General features: G+C 39.5%; 1 protein-coding gene across 4 annotated transcripts in view; it reads left to right on the top strand.

Annotated features, from left to right (window-relative positions):
- Positions 1 to 13,266, top strand: part of AGTPBP1 (ATP/GTP binding carboxypeptidase 1) — a 60,098-nt gene that overhangs the window by 33,102 nt on the left and 13,730 nt on the right. For 3 of the 4 annotated variants that reach the window (XR_013394605.1, XM_028748888.2, XM_028748889.2), the window contains exons 13-22: positions 269 to 385; positions 2,029 to 2,735; positions 3,980 to 4,018; positions 7,646 to 7,729; positions 9,402 to 9,488; positions 9,571 to 9,719; positions 10,333 to 10,420; positions 10,997 to 11,141; positions 12,533 to 12,686; positions 13,013 to 13,193. Coding sequence is in view for 3 of the 4 variants with exons in the window: in XM_028748888.2 (XP_028604721.2) it covers positions 269 to 385; positions 2,029 to 2,735; positions 3,980 to 4,018; positions 7,646 to 7,729; positions 9,402 to 9,488; positions 9,571 to 9,719; positions 10,333 to 10,420; positions 10,997 to 11,141; positions 12,533 to 12,686; positions 13,013 to 13,193 (1,751 nt within the window). In the remaining variant the exon portion in view is untranslated. The remainder of the gene's footprint in view (positions 1 to 268; positions 386 to 2,028; positions 2,736 to 3,979; positions 4,019 to 7,645; positions 7,730 to 9,401; positions 9,489 to 9,570; positions 9,720 to 10,332; positions 10,421 to 10,996; positions 11,142 to 12,532; positions 12,687 to 13,012; positions 13,194 to 13,266) is intronic. The other variant, XM_028748891.2, reaches the window with a different exon arrangement.

Here is a 13,266-nt window from a genome sequence, read left to right as displayed (position 1 = left end):
CACTTCCAACAAATCAGGGCATTAACCAGCATGTTAGCATCTTGTTGTAAAATCATTTCAATGGGTTGAACGGAGGAAGATTCCTTCTTTTGGGATCCATTCCAGTATCAGCTTGCCAGTCAATAAGAGCTTTTGTGTATTTTCTCTTGAGGTGCAAAAGAACCTTATTTGCAGTATGAAGAAAATACTAGACATTCTCTTAAACTGGAAATTATATCGTGTATCCCACAAATCTTTTAATAATGCAAGTTCACTTCCTCCCCAACAGAATGATGACATAGAGACTGATATCAACAAACTGAAACCAAAGCAGGAATTGGGGCGATCAGTGGAAGATCTGAAAATGTATGAACAGTTCTTCCCAGAACTTATAGAGGACTTTCAGGTACAGACATTGATATCTTTAAATAATAATAATAAATATTAATAAATATTTAAATATAATAATAATAATAATAATAATAAAAGCATAGTTTAGGAGTCTTGCTAAGATGTGTTTTATTTGGCTGCTACTTCTATTGAAATACAAATCAGCATTCAAAGCTTGCAGAGTTGCTATTCAAACAACTGAACTGGAGAAAGAAAATGAATTGGCACAGTAAGTACAAGCAGAAACCATTTTAGGTGTGTCCAGTTGACACAAGATTGCTGTGTCCTTTGGCACCCAGAAGAAGGCAGGACGGGGCGTGCTTATTCACGCTCCACCGATGCTCGCAGGGGCCGGGAACAGAGCCCCCACATGAATTGGTTGCCACCTGTAAATAAACCTGCACATTTCTGTAAGTTAAAGTGGAGATCTTAAGGCAGGGATAGTCAGTGTGATGCCCTCCAGATCTTGATTGACTCCAACTCCCCATCAGCCCCACGTAGCAGGGCCAGTGGTCAGGGATGGTGGGAGCTGGAGTCAGAAACATCTGGCAGGAACAGCATCTGCCTTTGCCATAAGCTGTTAGAATGCCTCTTTTGACACTTCCTTAGCATACCCCTCCATAACATTGCTCACTTTCTACTCATCTGATTTCAGGCTTGTTGAAAGGAAAACACCTAATTAGACCTCCCTTTTTCTTTTGCTGCTACCCTTTCATCTTCCCTACGTGACTCCTTGAATGAATGGCCTTCACTTAATGGAATGCACTGTAACCAAGATCTCTAATAACCCTTTTCCAGCTAATTGTTTCTTCTCAGCACTCCTCCTTCAGCTATCTGCTCTTTTGTTAATTTGTTAATTGTGTCTTTGGTTTCTGTGACACTTTTTCTTCCTGGTTCTCTCGATGTCTTTCTGAGTGCTGTCCCTTTCTGATGATTTCCCCTACTTTAATGGTCTTTTGACCTTATTTTTCCATTTTGTTCCTATGGCTTCGCCAAGCACCTTTATATTGCTGACTCTTTCTTTTTGTCTCCACTTCTTTTTCATCCCCTGTCCTATTTCACATCTTACTGGAAGCGGCTCCTGAGTGAATTTTTAAATCTAAAGATAACAAACTGATCTTGCCAATGGTGGGGCTCTTCATGTCAGACTCAGAGATAGTCTCTTTCCCCAAATGTAGCCTGTTGTCAGGATCTACTCTTTTCCTTCTCAGAAATGAGCCCGGCCTTGGCTGGGGAGGGCGGGGTATAAATAAAAATTATTTATTATTAGTAGTAGTAGTAGTAGTAGTAAGATAAGATATTTGCTATTTGTACCTATTGCTAAATTGTTCCTTATGCTTGTAAAGTGATTCCTTTTCCATTTCTGCATTACTGTGCAAGCTCTTTAGAAATACATCTCTATTCTCATTTTTTCCCCACATTCTGCTTGTTCTTGCAAACAAGTTCACCTGCATTTGGCGCCTCCTTTTTTATTCTGCTTCTAGGTTTTCTGCTGCTGTTGCCTGGAAGTTTCTCCCTTCCGATTCATTCTTCCACTTTTGAAAACTTAAGACTGTAAGGTCTCTGGGCAGGAGTTTTGGTGTTATTTATGCATTGTTAAATCAAGTGTCTAAATAATGATTTCCCCTTCTCTTTTTCCTTTCTCTCCTTAATGTTAAGGAGTGTGACTTAGTTTCCAAGGAACCAAAGCCTTTTTCACCCAATGTAACCCTAGGAGGGCCTATTGTTGTCCCTACCGCTGGAGAGGAGCCATCTCCAGCAAACCCTGCAACAGAACTTCCTGCGAAGGAGGGTCCTCCTCTACAAACAGAGGACTGTAACAAAAGACCCATCTTTTTGGGTCTGGTAAACCGTGATAGCAACACGGACAATAGCTTACAGAATCAAAGCGACCGCAAGAAATTGTTCTCATCCTGCCAGTGCCTAAACCATGAAATAGTTAGAGACTTTGACAGAATTTCGTTGCAAAATGCTTCCAAAAATGATCACTCTTATAGTACAAGGGCCATGACCAAAAAAGAGTGTAAAACTAGCCTCAGTGAAGTTGCCTGTAATAAACCTTTTCAACACGCTTCCTCCTGCGGAAGTGTGTTGTTTGAAGGACGGTCTGTCCAGCTGGGAAAGCTGTGCTGTTCTGGAGCAGAGCCTGAAGAGGAGGAAATTTCCTGTTCCATTTCTCTGGGAGAGCAAGTGACACTTGAGGCGCCTGATAAGCTACAGCTCCACGACCCAGAACTTTATATTGAGGTAGTGAAAAATACGAAGTCTGTTCCTGAATATTCAGAAGTGGCTTATCCTGATTATTTCGGGCACTTTCCACCTCCGTTTAAAGAGCCTATTCTTGAAAGGCCTTACGGTGTGCAGAGGTGAGTTTCCAATTTCTCTTAACATGTTTCGAGGATTATCTAAAGCTGCGATTTACAGTGGTACCTCAGGATGCGAATGGGATCCGTTCCAGAGCCCCGTTCGCATCCTGAGCAGAACGCAACCCGCGTCTGCATGTGTCGCGATTCGCTGCTTCTGCACATGCGCGTGACGTCGTTTTGAGCATCTGCGCATGCGTGAGCGGCGAAACCCGGAAGTAACCCATTCCGTTACTTCCGGGTCGCCGTGGAACGCAACCTGAAAACGTTCAGCCTGAAGCATATTTAACACAAGGTATGACTGTACTGTGAACAGTAAAATTAAATAAAATATTGTTGGGTTTAATACAGAGGATTTATTTTGTGAATGGAAGAGACTTTGAGCCAGTGCAGAGGAGGCCATTTCCCCCTATATCCCCCACAATTCAGACTATATCCCCCACAATGCGAACCTCCCTGAAACTGTCTTTGGGGATTTAGAAGAGCTACAGAGGAAGTAAAGAACTGATAACACCCTGTTTCATGAGTGGGAACTCCCTTTGTGACTATTGCTGTTAGCTAATACGGGAGAATGTTTTTTGAACACAGAATTTTGTTTTCTCATAAGCTTCCTCCCCCCTTAACAGTAATGAAACCCACTGAGAACTTGAAATAAATATTCTGAAGTATATACAGTGGTGCCTCGCAAGACGAAATTAATCCGTTCCACGAGTCTCTTCGTCTTGTGGTTTTTTTCGTCTTGCGAAGCACGGCTATTAGCGGCTTAGCGGCTTTAAGAAAAAGGAAACAAACTCGCAAGAACTCGCAAGACGTTTCGTCTTGCGAAGCAAGCCCATAGAGAAATTCGTCTTGCGGAACGACTCAAAAAATGGAAAACCCTTTCGTCTAGCGAGTTTTTCATCTTGCGAGGCATTCGTCTTGTGGGGCACCACTGTATATAAAGCAGGAGATAGATGTGGTGCAGTAGCAAACTGTGCTGAGCTGGGAAGCCCCCTGTCTAGCTCTCATTCTGCCATGAACCTCAGTAATCTGTTAGCTTCAGTTTCCTTATTTGCAGTGTTTGATTATAACAACAACCTGTTTCACAGGGAGGTGGTATAGCTTACTGGGTTAATGTATATAAATTGCCTTGAACATGCTAAAGTACGATGTTAATGCTAAGATCTGTTGTTGTAAAAAAGAAAAAAAAGGAGTTGGACTTCACAGGTGTTTCATAATCTCAAACTTTATTCCCTTTCTTCCACAAGGAAGAAGAGAATGGCTGGCAGTCACATGCGAACTCTGATGTATGTGAAAGAAATATTGGATATTTCTCCTTCATAACATCGGGGTCTCTTGAACTCCTTTTTGGCAATAGTTGGCAGTGAATGGGTGTGTGCAGTTTCCTTGAACCTTATTCCAAATTGATAGGGCAGAAAATCAATTTTTTTAAAAAAATGATCTTGGTTTCTCTCTTCTCTTTCAAAATCTTCCTTTTCTTTTCCATAATTTCAAAAACACATGGGATTACTCTAATACACAGTGTGAAATGCTACTAAAGCTTGTGGTGTGGTGCTACGTAGAATCTACAGTCATTCCAGAGTCCCAGCATGGTGTGCAGATAAGTAGAGCGACTGATGCTGGTCATTTGTTCACAAAACACTCAGAAAGACTTTGGGGAACCTTAAGATCCTGCTTTCATTTGTTCATAGGGCACCAGATGCAAATGTTCTGATGTCCTCATCTTTAAACATTTTTGTTCTGTCATTCTTGGTCCTGTGTTTAAGGTTAGAATTTGACTACAACAAGGATTACATTATTGTGAAGGTGGACTGTACCTCAGATCATTACCTGAAAGGAAGTGTTTTCCTTACAAATTAGATCAGGTTTAATTTGCTACCGGAAGGGCCAGAGCTAGAAAATGCGATGGAGATGCCCTCTGTACCTCAGTTTTGGTTCAACATTACTCCTTCTTGTTGCATATGTCTTGTGCAGTTACAAATGCAGTGACAACACTTTCGTAACGGTGCCAGAGGATTTCATGTTAACATTGTGCGAGTTACAGATAAATGTAGCAACATTCATAGTTAAAGATTTGGTTTCCTTGCACTGTATGTTCAGTGAGTGAAAGATTCAAAGGTGTACTAGAAGTGTTGAAGCTTCTATTTGTTAGTTAGTCATGGCTCTAAAGAACCAAAGTTCCAAAATAATAAATAAGTGTAATTACAACTTGACCACTGAGAGATATTCAGTGTCTAGCTTAATACTATTTTTCAGGTCTTGGCAATACCCCCAAATCAGATAATGTTGGTCTCTGGTATTGAGAAAAAATAGGTAAGATAATTTCAAAAAAAATTGAATTGACTAGCGTCACAAGTAGACTTTGAAAGCATGTGCAAAACTATTCCATTAAAAGATGTGTTTTTTCCTACTTTCCTTCTGAAACGATTTTAATAGAATGACTGTGTTTACAGAATGCTGAACTATGGTTTGTTCAACAAGCCAAGGGCCATCTTGCAGAGAAGCAAACAAATTAAGGTTTTTTAAAAAACAAAAAACCACACACACACACAGTTGTTCTTGCCATTTACCTTTGTAATCTGGAATGTACCTGAGGTGGAGTTGCCAAACAGACCATAGCTATTGTGTTCAGACATAGTGCCAAGCCATAGTTAAAGCAAACTGTACTTCATAAGCCAATCACCACCCATGGTTTCACATTGTGGTTTGTTGCCGGAAAATAAACCATGGTTAGTCTGCTAAGCTGGGTTCAGACATTCAAATAAATAACACTTTGGCTAAACAAACCTTCACTTAGTGTTATGTGCGAGCTCGGCCACTTACCAATATGCAGAAAATATTAAGGCATAATAATATAAACAGGGAAGCAAACTTAGAATATCTATGTCAGTGATTTTGTTTAGTTGTAATGGAAGAAATATTCTAAGATAATTTTAATATATAAGAACTGAATCAAACAAAACATTATTTCCAGAATAATTCCAAACATCATATTATATATTACATTATATTATACATTATTATTGCATTATATTATTCCTGTAATCCTGAATTACAGGCTTGTCTTAAGAAACAAGTTTGCATGAGCCTAGTTAGGCTTGATGGAGAAAATAAGACTAATTTCCGTAGCAATGGATCTTTAAAAAATGTCAGTAGCCAGATGGGTCCTTAATGGTGACATTAAAAAAAACTAAATTGTGGCAAGTGTGTCTAGGTTTTACTTGCTAACAATTCTAAACTTACTTTCTTGACATTGTATAAACATTACTTTTGACAAAGAGTAGAAGAGGGAAGCTGTGAATTAGATGTTATTAGTTTAGCTACTCATTTCTATATTTCGGTGCCTGTCCTTAATATGTTTTCTGAATGATAGTTTACAGTAGGTTTTCATTTTGTTCACACTGTCAGCTTACCACACAATAACTCCATTCTGTTTTGGCACAATTTCTGTGGGAATGTTCAGGGGTGCAGGAGAGGATATATTGTGAGATTATATCCTAATCCAACTTGTGCTAACAAGTTCCCAAAATATCAGCAGAGTTTATAACATTCCCCTTTTTAAGTTCGCAACGGTAACGTCTGCACAGGTTCGCTAGAACCTCTATAATAATTACTCTGGTAATTTCCCCTTTTGTTCCCTCTTAAAATACAAGACACGACACAGTCTTTATAAAAGTATAAAAGAGTTTACTCACGTTCTGTTCACAATATGATCCCAGAAGGCAGACAGGCTTAAAAAGGTAAAATACATATAGAATCTATCTTATAGGAAGATAGTCCTTTCCTACTCTCTTGGCTGAGAGCCAAGAGGGCATGTTGCTTCTTCGAAGGAAGATGGCAGAGAGAGAGAGATAGCTGCCTGCCCTGTGCTTTTACCATTTACCTGCACAGGTGAGGCCACACCCACCTCTGGTCACATGCGGAGGAAGTCCGTCCCCAGGAAGTTTACCTGCTTGCTGGACAGACATCCCTCCCCATGTTCTAACATGTACACTCTAGGAATGTTGTCATTGACTGCTCCTGCGTTTTACATCCCATATCAAGACCAGTTGGGATATGTTTTCAGACACAGAATGGCAATTGAGAAATATTTTTCAATGTCAAAATCTGCCTCTTTGTTTTTATTATTGTACGTGCTTTTCACTCTTTACTATTTAGCTATTGGATAAAGCTAATTTCCAGATGTTCAGCTTTTCTGAGCAGGTATTTCCAACTGCATAGGTTTTCTGTGCCATGAGGCATAAGAAGATTTCTTTCTGACATAGACAACACATTTGTGTAGGGAATTTTGTGTCTCCTGTGCACATGGTTACGGACATGCTTGTACATCTGGTTCAAGAGTTCTTACAGCATCTATACATGGCAGAATAAAAGCACCAGATATAATGCTCCACAGAGTGGGAGCATAGAATTATTTTCGCAGAAATGGTAGTTGTGTCACATGGTTAATCTTGCATTAAGTGTACGTTTTATTTATAACCTCATGTTTAAGCAGAGGTTTTCGTAGGTGAGAAGCTCGCACACTAACCCAATCACTGCACAGTACTCTTTGAAACTTTATTTACTGCAGCTGTAATTGCATGAATTGCTAATACAACTTAATTGTTCTCAAAGCTTAATTAGTTTTAAACTAATAATACTAATTGATATAATAATTGATATCTTGATATTATGCACTTTGGAAGGAAAAGGAATCCAACATTTGATCTTGAATCTTTGATGTCTTCTGTACAGGTTGATTCTCTCCATAAGGAAAATAATTGGGATGTGTCCCCCAGATAGATAATCACTTTCTATGCAAAATTAGATACCTCACCTGATGGTCTTTAATTACCTGATGATGTATTTTTAATAACTGCCGTTGTACCTTTTTCATTATGAAACATGAGCTAAGGGCTCTCTCTATTTTATAGGACAAAAATTGCCCAAGATATCGAAAGGCTGATTCATCCTAATGATATCATAGACAGAGTTGTGTATGACCTTGATGATCCCAGGTAGGTTTCACAGGTAGAGTTCCTGTTTTAACTTTCTCTTTTGGTTTGGTTTTCCTTTCGTTTTAAATTAATTTATACATACAGAAAATAAGAAATTCTGATGATGAGAAATGTTAATGGTAGCCAGTTGCTTTCCTAGACTATTCCTATAGTTGTAAAAGTTCTGGGAGTTAATTCCTGCTCAAATGAGATGCAGTTATAGCTTAAAATATCCGTTGTAATTGTTTGTATTTAAACAACAATTAAAAGAACCTAAAACTCACTTTATTAATTGGTAAAATAGGTTGATTTGATTCACTGTTATATTTACTTCAAGTGGTTTCAAATTTTGCAGCTTCATGTAACCCATGATATGCCTCCTTATCTTCTGAGGAACCTCTCTATGCCTGCAGTGAAACACTTGTGTATTGCAGAGTATTCTGGGAAAGTAACTCACCATTGGTCCATGAAATGGGAATTGAAAATACTTCCCTAACACCCTCCTATGAATGCACACTGCAGGTGAAGATTGGCGTTAGTGAGCAAACTTCTAAAAGTGTGCTTTCTCTACCTCTTACTAGTCTTCTCTTTGACAAACTCCATAAAAGCTTCTAAGTTATGCCACTTGAAAAACACCACTTTTAGCCAGTAGAGTAGCAAACTGAAGCAATTAAATAACTTAACGTGTGCCGATTTAAGTGCACGCTTAGTTATTCATTATGCCAAATATTCCCATATTCTTGTTTATATGGAATGTGTTATTCCATTATTTTTTGTCAAGTTAAGAAACTTTTTTAAAGAAGTCTTATGGGTGATTCCAACGTCACATGAATGGATGTGACGGGATTCCCCTTTGCGCTCCCTCCCCTCCATAGTTATGCACGTCCCCTCCTGCGGTCTCCTGCAGAGATCCCCAACATCTGTGTGAGCAGAGGTCCATTTCATCAGCAGGTTGACTCCACTGGAAGTCACTCCAAGAGAAACAAAGATTACTCTAATATTTAAACATCATCTTAAACATTTTCGTTGGGTTTAAGGAAATCCCTGAGTTAATTGGATATTTGATTTCTGCAAATAGCAGGTATCCGTTTGAGGTTTTTGCCAAACTCTTTGAAAATTCAGTGAGAATAAGATTGGAGAGATGTTATTCTCTGGTGAACACACATCATGGTGGGTTGTGCTACCCTATTGTGTAAGAAGACCAGAAAGGTTGGGGAAAGTAAAATGTATGGCAGCCATTCCCAGCCTCAAGATGTTCTGGACTACAACTTCCATGTGGCCGTGTCAGCACAGACATATACTGCCTGGGACTGATAGGAGTTGTAGTCCAAAACATCTGGAAGGCACAGGCTGGGAAAGACTGCTCTATGACAACTGAGCATTACATAGAAACTTCAGTTGTGTTGATGTTCTTTACCCTAGAATAATCCTACTGATGAGCAACTTCAAAACTCCTGTAGGCTTTCCCTTATTGGTTGAATCAGATTCAAAAGAAACCAGGAATATGAAGCTCTGAATAATTAAAGTCATATAACTAAAAGTGATATTTGTAGCCATCGTAAGGAGGAACTTATTATTTATTTTCCATTGCCCTCTTCATTGTATGCACCCAGCCATATTTATAGTATAGTATAAAATTGGAATGATAAATATATATATAACTTTCATTTCCCTGTGTTTTTATTTCTTTAAGCTGTCCAGTGCCAGATGAAGGAGACGTCCTGAAATTTAACTCCAAATTTGAATCGGGAAATTTACGCAAAGTTATTCAGATCAGAAAGTAAGATGTTGTCATTTGTTTTACTTCGTTTTTAATTTTGAAGCTGTTCTTCATTTTAAGACTTGTTTCTGTTCATCTTTAGAAATGAGTACGATCTCATTCTGAACTCTGACATAAACAGCAATCATTATCACCAGTGGTTTTACTTTGAAGCCAGCGGAATGCGAGCAGGTGTTGCCTACCGATTTAATATAATCAACTGTGAAAAGACGAATAGTCAGTTTAATTATGGTAAGACTTGTTTTTCTTCTCTTATTCAAAAGAAGTGCCTAGGAAGAATGTGGATTTATTTAGATGTACAAAACCTTCACAGTGCTTTCCCCCCTAGTGATAAAGGAATATATATTTTGACGGGTTAGATTGCTACGCAGTTTTATTGACTATCAGCAATCAAAATGACACTCAAGCTTAGTTGATTATTTATCTTGGCATATTCAGAATGTAGAATGATAACTTTTTAATATATTAGATGGTATTTTCCTTGATTAAAAAGTTAAGTTTTCCTTTAACTCTATGCTCTCTAAGCCATGGGTAGGCAAACTAAGGCCCAGGGGCTGGATCCGGCCCAATCACCTTCTAAATCCGGCCCGCGGACAGTCTGGGAATCAGCGTGTTTTTACATGAGCAGAATGTGTGTTTTTATTTAAAATACATCTCTGGGTGATTTGTGGGGCATAGGAATTCGTTCACCCGCCCCCCAAATATAGTCCGGCCCCCCACAAGGTCTGAGGGACAGTGGACCGGCCCCCTGCTAAAAAGTTTGCTGACTTGTACTCTAGACGGGTATATTTCTTCACTGAATACATGCAGCCATGTTGAATCACATAATATATTTTGCTTGAAGGTATGCAGCCCCTTATGTACTCTGTTCAAGATGCACTAAATGGCAGGCCCTGGTGGACTCGTGTAGGAACTGATATTTGTTACTACAAGTAAGTATAACTGTAAATGGAGGAAATAAAACATTGAATTAAATGGGCTGAAAAACTATCTTAACTATATTAGTAATTAACACTGTTTTAAAAACTAATAATGTTAGAGTATATTGAACTGGTTAGATTAACAGAGGCAATTAGATCACACTAGACAAGAGTTTCAGAAAGCATGGGGGAAATGCAGAGAATACTTCACAAAACAGCGCCCTAAAATACATACCTGGACTTGTTTCGATTAATGTGTGCAGGAGACTTTGTGGATATTTAAGTTATAATTAGAAAAATCTTAATAATTATTCATAAAGGAAACAGTTTATACTCACTGTATGTTATGTTCACGTTTAATAAGGGTGGATTTGTGTATTGGGGGGTGGGGGGGTTTGTGTTATGTTATAAATAAAATTCCAATAAAAATTTAAAAATAAAAACTAATAAAAGGAGAATTCAAATTTCAACCTTTGTTAATTTGTACTAAAGGTAATACTTGAGTGAGTGATGCATCTCTGCAGATTATTTACCATAAATTGTAGCATGCACTGCATCTTTAAGTTAATTCTAACATGTTGTTTCTAGGAATCACTTTTCAAGAAGTTCCATTGCAGCCGGTGGCCAGAAGGGAAAATCCTACTACACAATTACCTTCACTGTCAGTTTCCAGCATAAGGATGATGTTTGTTACTTTGCTTACCATTACCCATATACTTACTCAGCTTTAATGGTGAGTTAATTTGACCTTAGGAAGAGGCATAATTTGTTTATGCACATTTTTACTTTAACGATTTCAAGTATTTTAACTACATGGCTTGATAGTGATCACAAAAATAGCTAGATGCAAAAGCACTTTCTGTTTGAAAACAGCTGAAATGTTCACATATAAAGTTTAGGAAAGTAAAAAAACTTTTTTTACAAGTAAAGCTCCTGTAAACTAATGCGCTAAAAAGTTTAGCATTAATTCTGAATAACCAGATGTAGAGCACAACGTTGGCTCTAGTTGATTTGTTTCAGCTGTAAAAGGTAAAGGTACCCCTGCCCGTACGGGCCAGTCTTGGCAGACTCTAGGGTTGTGCGCCCATCTCACTCAAGAGGCCGGGGGCCAGCGCTGTCCAGAGACACTTCCGGGTCACGTGGCCAGCGTGACATCGCTGCTCTGGCAAGCCAGAGCCGCACACGGAAACGCCGTTTACCTTCCCGCTAGTAAGCGGTCCCTATTTATCTACTTGCACCCGGGGGTGCTTTCGAACTGCTAGGTTGGCAGGCGCTGGGACCGAGCAACGGGAGCGCACCCCGCCGCGGGGATTCGAACCGCCGACCTTTCGATCGGCAAGCCCTAGGCACTGAGGCTTTTACCCACAGCGCCACCCACGTCCCTTGTTTCAGCTGTAAAAGGTAAAGGTAAAGGTACCCCTGCCCGTACGGGCCAGTCTTGCCAGACTCTAGGGTTGTGCGCTCATCTCACTCTATAGGCCGGGAGCCAGTGCTGTCCGCAGACACTTCCGGGTCACGTGGCCAGCGTGACATCGCTGCTCTGGCAAGCCAGAGCCGCACACGGAAACGCCGTTTACCTTCCCGCTAGTAAGCGGTCCCTATTTATCTACTTGCACCCGGGGGTGCTTTCGAACTGCTAGGTTGGCAGGCGCTGGGACTGAACGACAGGAGCGCACCCCGCCGCAGGGATTCGAACCGCCAACCTTTCGATCGGCAAGTCCTAGGTGCTGAGGCTTTAGAGACGGGGTTTGACAAAATGATGTTGGTACAAAAATAATAAATGTAAACTTTAATACATTCAGTTTGCAAGAGGTTACGGTCCATAAATGTAGGAATACATGTAACACTTTACAGATGTCAAGTGCCCCCCCCCCCCAAAAAAAATGTATGGTGGCCTCTGATAACAGAGGAAGCAGTTTTCTGTTGGGTGGGGGGTGGTCTTCAGAAAAACTCTGTTTTGAAATAAAACTGCATTGTTTTACAAATATACTGGTGGAGAACAGTTCTAGAACTGCTGTGGTGCCTGCTGTCTTTTAGCACAGGAAAAGCTAAACCTGTAGTTATGGTAAAATATGAAACAAACCCTGGCTGTAGGCTTACAGTCTAATTCTTTTTGTCATGAAGATGCATCTCAAAAAACTGGACTCCACACACAATCCTCAGCAGATATATTTTCGACAAGATGTTTTGTGTGAGACTCTCTCTGGAAACAGCTGTCCCATAGTAACTATAACAGCCATGCCGGAATCAGATTACTATGAACATATCTGTCAGTTCAGTAAGTACAACGTTTTTCTCTTTCTCACTGAGAATTTATATATATATTTGTTTTCCTGAATGCAGGCTGCTTTGTAAAAGATACGTGAATTGCATATAGATGTTCTGGAAAGCGTAATTTGTGGGCCTAATTAAACATGCCAGGCAGCCACATCTACCTGTTCAACACTTTATGCCATATGTATATTCTACTTTAATGAATTCAAGTTCTTTAATTACATTCATTTCATGTTCTAGTTCATATGTGTCAATTCGTAATAAGCAAGCTGCTGTGACTTGTGATTGTATCATGCTATTTTGCTTGTGCTGTGTTTTTTTATTTTTTAGGAAACCGTCCTTATATTTTCTTATGTGCTCGTGTTCATCCTGGAGAGACTAACGCAAGCTGGGTTATGAAGGGAACTTTGGAATATCTCATGAGTAATACTCCTGCTGCCCAAAGTTTACGAGAATCCTATATTTTTAAAATTGTACCAATGCTTAATCCTGATGGGGTCATTAATGGAAAGTAAGTTTTTAAGTGTATTCAGCAGCAAAGATAATGCTTCTTAGGCCCTTCCAAACCAAGTTTAGGCCGTGGA

This window comes from Podarcis muralis, chromosome 11, assembly GCF_964188315.1.
Source record: "Podarcis muralis chromosome 11, rPodMur119.hap1.1, whole genome shotgun sequence".
NCBI classification, from domain to species: domain Eukaryota; kingdom Metazoa; phylum Chordata; class Lepidosauria; order Squamata; family Lacertidae; genus Podarcis; species Podarcis muralis.
This window is presented reverse-complemented; position numbering and strand designations above follow the sequence as displayed.